This window comes from Macaca thibetana, chromosome 5 (genome assembly GCF_024542745.1).
Source record: "Macaca thibetana thibetana isolate TM-01 chromosome 5, ASM2454274v1, whole genome shotgun sequence".
NCBI lineage: Eukaryota > Metazoa > Chordata > Mammalia > Primates > Cercopithecidae > Macaca > Macaca thibetana.
Window position 1 is genome coordinate 117,435,062 of NC_065582.1, and position 7,168 is coordinate 117,442,229.

A 7,168-nucleotide genomic window follows, 5' to 3' on the forward strand; every position below is an offset into this window, starting at 1 on the left:
AGTCTCTAATCCATCGTGAATTAATTTTTGTATAAAGAGTAAGGAAAGGATCCAGTTTCAGCTTTCTACTTATGGCTAGCCAATTTTCCCAGCACCATTTATTCAATAGGGAATCCTTTCCCCATTTCTTGTTTCTCTCAGGTTTGTCAAAGATTAGATGGCTGTAGATGTGTGGTATTATTTCTGAGGACTCTGTTCTGTTCCATTGGTCTATATCTCTGTTTAGGTACCAGTACCATGCTGTTTTGGTTACTGTAGCCTTGTAGTATAGTTTGAAGTCAGGTAGCATGATGCCTCCAGCTTTGTTCTTTTGACTTAAGATTGTCTTGGCAATGCGGGCTCCTTTTTGGTTCCATATGAACTTTAGAGCAGTTTTCTTCCAATTCTGTGAAGAAACTCATTGGTAGCTTGATGGGGATGGCATTGAATCTATAAATAACCTTGGGCAGTATGGCCATTTTCATGATATTGAATCTTCCTATCCATGAGCATGGTATGTTCATTTGTTTGTGTCTTCTTTTATTTCACGGAGCAGTGGTTTGTAGTTCTCCTTGAAGAGGTCCTTTACATCCCTTGTAAGTTGGATTCCTAGGTATTTTATTCTCTTTGAAGCAATTGTGAATGGAAGTTCATTCATGATTTGGCTCTCTGTTTCTCTGTTACTGGTGTATACGAATGCTTGTGATTTTTGCACATTAATTTTGTATCCTGAGACTTTGCTGAAGTTGCTTATCAGCTTAAGGAGATTTTGGGCTGAGACAATGGGATTTTCTAAATATACAATCATGTCATCTGCAAAGAGGGACAATTTGACTTCTTCTTTTCCTAACTGAATACCCTTGATTTCTTTCTCTTGCCTGATTGCCCTAGCCAGAACTTCCAACACTATGTTGAATAGGAGTGGTGAGAGAGGGCATCCCTGTCTTGTGCCAGTTTTCAAAGGGAATTTTTCCAGTTTTTGCCCATTCAGTATGATATTGGCTGTGGGTTTGTCATAAATAGCTCTTATTATTTTGAGGTACGTTCCATCAATACCGAATTTATTGAGCGTTTTTAGCATGAAGGGCTGTTGAATTTTGTCAAAAGCCTTTTCTGCATCTATGGAGATAATCATGTGGTTCTTGTCTTTGGTTCTGTTTATATGCTGGATTATGTTTATTGATTTGCGAATGTTGAACCAGCCTTGCGTCCCAGTGATGAAGCCCACTTGATCATAGTGGATAAGCTTTTTGATGTGCTGCTGAATCCGGTTTGCTAGTATTTTATTGAGGATTTTTGCATCGATGTTCATCAGGGATATTGGTCTAAAATTCTCTTTTTTTGTTGTGTCTCTGCCAGGCTTTGGTGTCAGGATGATGTTGGCCTCATAAAATGTGTTAGGGAGGATTCCCTCTTTTTCTATTGATTGGAATAGTTTCAGAAGGAATGGTACCAGCTCCTCCTTGTACCTCTGGTAGAAATCAGCTGTGAAGCCATCTGGTCCTGGACTTTTTTTGGTTGGTTGGCTATTAATTATTGCCTCAATTTCAGAGCCTGCTCTTGGTCTATTCAGGGATACAACTTCTTCCTGGTTTAGTCTTGGAAGAGTGTAAGTGTCCAGGAAATTATCCATTTCTTCTAGATTTTGTAGTTTATTTGCATAGAGGTGTTTATAGTATTCTCTGATGGTAGTTTGTATTTCTGTGGGGTCAGTGGTGATATCCCCTTTATCATTTTTTATTGCATCTGTTTGATTCTTCTCTCTTTTCTTCTTTATTAGTCTTGCTAGTGGTCTGTCAATTTTGTTGATCTTTTCAAAAAACCAACTCCTGGATTCATTGATTTTTTGGAGGGTTTTTTGTGTCTCTATCTCCTTCAGTTCTGCTCTGATCTTAGTTATTTCTTGCCTTCTGCTAGCTTTCGAATGTGTTTGCTCTTGCTTCTCTAGTTCTTTTAATTGCGATGTTAGAGTGTCAATTTTAGATCTTTCCTGCTTTCTCTTGTGGGCATTTAGTGCTATAAATTTCGCTCTACACACTGCTTTAAATGTGTCCCAGAGATTCTGGTACGTTGTATTTTTGTTCTCATTGGTTTCAAAGAACATCTTTTTTTCTGCCTTCATTTTGTTATGTACCCAGTAGTCATTCAGGAGCAGGTTATTCAGTTTCCATGTAGTTGAGTGGTTTTGATTGAGTTTCTTAGTCCTGAGTTCTAGTTTGATTGCACTGTGGTCTGAGAGACAGTTTGTTATAATTTCTGTTCTTTTACATTTGCTGAGGAGTGCTTTACTTCCAAGTATGTGGTCAATTTTGGAATAAGTGCAATGTGGTGCTGAGAAGAATGTATATTCTGTTGATTTGGGGTGGAGAGTTCTATAGATGTCTATTAGGTCTGCTTGCTGCAGAGATGAGTTCAATTCCTGGATATCCTTGTTAACTTTCTGTCTTGTTGATTTGTCTGATGTGGACAGTGGAGTGTTGAAGTCTCCCATTATCATTGTATGGGAGTCTAAGTCTCTTTGTAAGTCTCTAAGGACTTGCTTTATGAATCTGGGTGCTCCTGTATTGGGTGAATATATATTTAGGATAGTTAGCTCTTCCTTTGAACTGATCCCTTTACCATTATGTTATGGCCTTCTTTGTCTCTTTTGATCTTTGATGGTTTAAAGTCTGTTTTATCAGAGACTAGTATTGCAACCTCTGCTTTTTTTTGTTCTCCATTTGCTTGGTAGATCTTCCTCCATCCCTCTATTTTGAGCCTATGTATGTGTCTGCATGTGAGATGGGTCTCCTGAATACAGCAGACTGATGGGTCCTGACTCTTTATCCAGTTTGCCAGTCTGTATCTTTTAATTGGAGCATTTAGTCCATTTACATTTAAGGTTAATATTGTTATGTGTGAACTTGATCCTGCCATTATGATATTAACTGGTTATTTTGCTCGTTAGTTGATGTAGTTTCTTCCTAGCCTTGACGGTCTTTACATTTTGGCATGTTTTTTCAATGGCTGGTACCGGTTGTTCCTTTCCATGTTTAGTGCTTCCTTCAGGGTCTCTTGTAAGACAGGCCTGGTGGTGACAAAATCTCTAAGCATTTGCTTATCTGTAACGGATTTTATTTCTCCTTCACTTATGAAACTTAGTTTGGCTGGATATGAAATTCTGGGTTTAAAATTCTTTTCTTTAAGAATGTTGAATATTGGCCCCCACTCTCTTCTGGCTTGTAGAGTTTCTGCCGAGAGGTCTGCTGTTAGTCTGATGGGCTTCCCTTTGTGGGTAACCCGACCTTTCTCTCTGGCTGCCCTTAAGATTTTTTCCTTCATTTCAACTTTGGTGAATCTGGCAATTATGTGTCTTGGAGTTGCTCTTCTCGAGGAGTATCTTTGTGGCGTTCTCTGTATTTCCTGGATTTGAATGTTGGCCTGCCCTACTAGGTTGGGGAAGTTCTCCTGGATGATATCCTGAAGAGTGTTTTCCAACTTGGTTCCATTTCCCCCTCACTTTCAGGCACCCCAATCAGACGTAGATTTGGTCTTTTTACATAATGGCATACTTCTTTCAGGCTTTGTTCATTTCTATTCTTCCTTTTTCTTTTGGTTTCTCTTCTCGCTGTTCCTATTCAGCCATCTTGCTCCGTCCCCCACCCCCTGGGGGTCTTTTAAGTTCCCAGAAACTGACTGTTCTTCCTGGAAGATTACTGCTATTCCTGGCCTCATGCCTTCCTCCATCATGGCTGCTTAGTGAGGGAAGTCTGGAGAGCAAGTATACTAAAAATATGGAGTCTTATGTAACATAACACAATCATGGGGTTGAATCCAATCTCTTTTTCTATATTATTTACGAGTAAGTTATGGATTCTACCCACAGTCAAAGGGAAGGGATTACACAAGAGAATACTAGCAAGTGAGGACTTTTGGAGGCCTCTATGGTCTACTGCCTTGCATTTCACAGTGTATCAAATATTGTGCTGTATACCCCATAGTCAATTGTATTTACCTGCATATATTTACCCTTTTTGGTTTTCTTCACTTCTTTGTGTATTTCCAAATTTCTCAGTTGTATTATTTGCTTCTAGAATTACATTTTGTTATTTCCAAATTTATTTTGTTTTTAGTTCATCTGTGGTTATCAACAAATTCAATCTTTATGTACCTTTAAAAATTTTCCATTTTGAGACTCTTTTCTTTGTTGTTGTTGTTGTATAGAATTCTAGAATGGAAGTTATTTTCCATTAGCAACTTAAAGATGTTATTCTATAACCTTCTAGCTTTTATTGCTTTACTTTCAAAGCCAGCTATCCGTCATAATTATTCTTTAAAATGTAATATTTCTTTTTGTCTGACTACTTTTTACCTTTTATTGAATAACCTTTATATTCTGTTCTGTTTCTTTTTTTTTTTTTTTTTTAACTCTGTATGATTTAATTTGGATATATGTAATGCAGCAGTCTTGTATTGTACTATTTCCAATCTACGGTTAAAAAACATTTATTATTGCAGTTGTCATTTTTTAGATCTATTAGGTCTCATTTATTTTATTTCAATTACTTTTTTTTTGAATTTTCCACTTTTTACATTCTATGTATTTATTAACTTCTATTTTAAGTTCACAGGTACAAATACAGGTTTTGTTACAGAGGTAAATTTCTGTCATGGGGTTTGTTGTACAGATTATTTCATCACCCAGGTATTGAGCAGAGTGCTCATCAGTTATTTTTTCTAATCTTCTCCCTCCTCCCACTCTCTGAAAGGCCCCAGTGTGTGTAACTTCTGAAAGTAAGTGTCCTTCTGAAACGCCCCAGTGTGTGTAACTCCCCCTATGTGTCCATGCGTTCTTGTTCTTGATTTAAATCTTTTTTTAAAATGATTGTAATATTTATTTTAGATTCAGTGGGCACCTGTACAGGTTTGTCATGGGTGTATATTGCATGACACTCAGATTTGGGATATGAATGACCCCCATCACCCAGGATGGGTGCATAGCACCCACTGGGTAGCTTTTCAGCCTTTGCCTCCCTCTCACTCTCCATTCACTAGTAGCCTCCAGTATCTATTATTCCCATCTTTATGTGCATGCGTGCCCAATGTTTAACTCCCACCTATAAGTGAGAACATGCGGTATTTGGTTTTCTGTTCTTAAATTAACTCACCTAGAATAATGGTCTTCAATGGCACCTACATTACTGCAAAGGACATGACTTTGTTCTATTTTATGGCTGCATAGTATTCCATGGTATAAGTGTGCTATATTTTCTTTATCCAATCCACCATTAATAGGTACCTAGATCCTCTCTCCTCCCACCGCCCAAGATGCCGAAAGGAAAGAAGGCCAAGGGAAAGAAGGTGGCTCCGGCCCCTGCTGTCGTGAAAAAGCAGGAGGCCAAGAAAGTGGTGAATCCCCTGTTTGAGAAAAGATCTAAGAATTTTGGCATTGGACAGGACATCCAGCCCAAAAGAAACCTCATCCGCTTTGTGAAATGGCCTCGCTATATCAGGTTGCAGCGGCAGAGAGCCATCCTCTATAAGCGACTGAAAGTGCCTCCTGCTATTAACCAGTTCACCCAGGCCCTGGACCGCCAAACAGCTACTCAGCTGCTTAAGCTGGCCCACAAGTACAGACCAGAGACAAAACAAGAGAAGAAGCAGAGGCTGTTGGCCCGGGCGGAGAAGAAAGCTGCTGGCAAAGGGGATGTCCCCACTAAAAGACCACCTGTCCTTCAAGCAGGAGTTAACACCGTCACCACCTTGGTGGAGAACAAGAAGGCTCAGCTGGTGGTGATTGCACATGACGTAGATCCCATTGAGCTGGTTGTCTTCTTGCCTGCCCTGTGTCGTAAAATGGGGGTCCCTTACTGCATTATCAAGGGGAAGGCCAGACTGGGCCGTCTAGTCCACAGGAAGACCTGCACCACTGTCGCCTTCACACAGGTGAACTCGGAAGACAAAGGCGCTTTGGCTAAGCTGGTGGAAGCTATCAGGACCAATTACAACGACAGATACGATGAGATCCGCCGTCACTGGGGCGGCAATGTCCTGGGTCCCAAGTCTGTGGCTCGTATCGCCAAGCTCGAAAAGGCAAAGGCTAAAGAACTTGCCACTAACCTGGGTTAAATGTACACTGTTGAGTTTTCTGTACATAAAAATAATTAAAATTCAAATTTTCCTTCAAAAAAAAAAAATAGGTACCTAGATTGATTCTATATCTTTGCTATCGAGAATAGTGTTACATTATATGTATGACTGCATGTGTCTTTTTGGTAGAACAATTTATTTTCCTTTGGATATACACTCAATAATGGGATTGCTGAATTAAACGGTAGTTTCATTTAACTTTAGAAATCTCCAAACTGCTTTTCATAGTGACTGAACTAATATACATTTCCACCAACGGTATAAGCCTTCCTGTTTTTCCACAGCCTTGTCAGCGTCTATTATTTTTGACATTTTGATAATAGCCATTTGGACTGGTGTGGTGGTATCTCATTGTGGTTTTGATTTTTGTTTCTCTGATCATTAGCAAAGTGGAGCATTTTTTCCATGTTTATTGGCCACTTATGTGTCTTCTTTTGAGAAGTGTCTGTTTATGTCCTTTGCTCATTTTATAATGAGATTATCTGGTTTTTGCTTCTTAAATTGTTTAAGTTTCTTACAGATTCTTCATATTAGACCTTGTCAGATACATAGTTTGAGAAGATATTCTTTCTGTGGATTGTCTGTTTACTTTGTTCCTTTTTGCTGTGCAGAAGTTTTTTAGTTTAATTAGGTCCCACTTGTCAATTTTTGTTACTGTTGCAATTGTTTTTGAGGGCTTAGTCATTTTCTTTTTGCCAAGACTGATGTATAGAGAGGCATTTCTTAGGTTTTCTTGTAGGACATTTCTAGTTTGAGATCTTACATTTAAATGTTTATTTCATCTTCATTTAATTTTTGTATATGGCAAATTCTGGGAGAACAGTTTCATTCTTCTGTATGTGGCTAGCCTGTTTTCCCAGAATTATTTATTGAGAGGGAGGACTTTCCTCATTGCTTATTTTTGTTGACTGTGTCGAAGATTAGTTGACGTTATTTCTGGGTTCTCTATTTTGTTCCATTTGTCTGTGTGTCTGTTTTCCTACCAGGATCATGCTGTTTTGGTTACTATATTAGTCTGTTTTCATGCTGCTGATGAAGACACACCTGACACTGGGCAATT

The 7,168-nt window shown here is 38.8% G+C and overlaps 1 protein-coding gene across 1 annotated transcript; it reads left to right on the forward strand.

Annotated features, from left to right (window-relative positions):
* Positions 1-5,267: 5,267 nt before the first annotated feature.
* Positions 5,268-6,152, forward strand: LOC126955764 (60S ribosomal protein L7a-like). Its single transcript, XM_050792673.1, has one exon. It carries the CDS (start codon positions 5,287-5,289, stop codon positions 6,085-6,087), a length of 801 nt encoding a protein of 266 aa, XP_050648630.1. The 5' UTR covers positions 5,268-5,286; the 3' UTR covers positions 6,088-6,152.
* Positions 6,153-7,168: the final 1,016 nt, after the last annotated feature.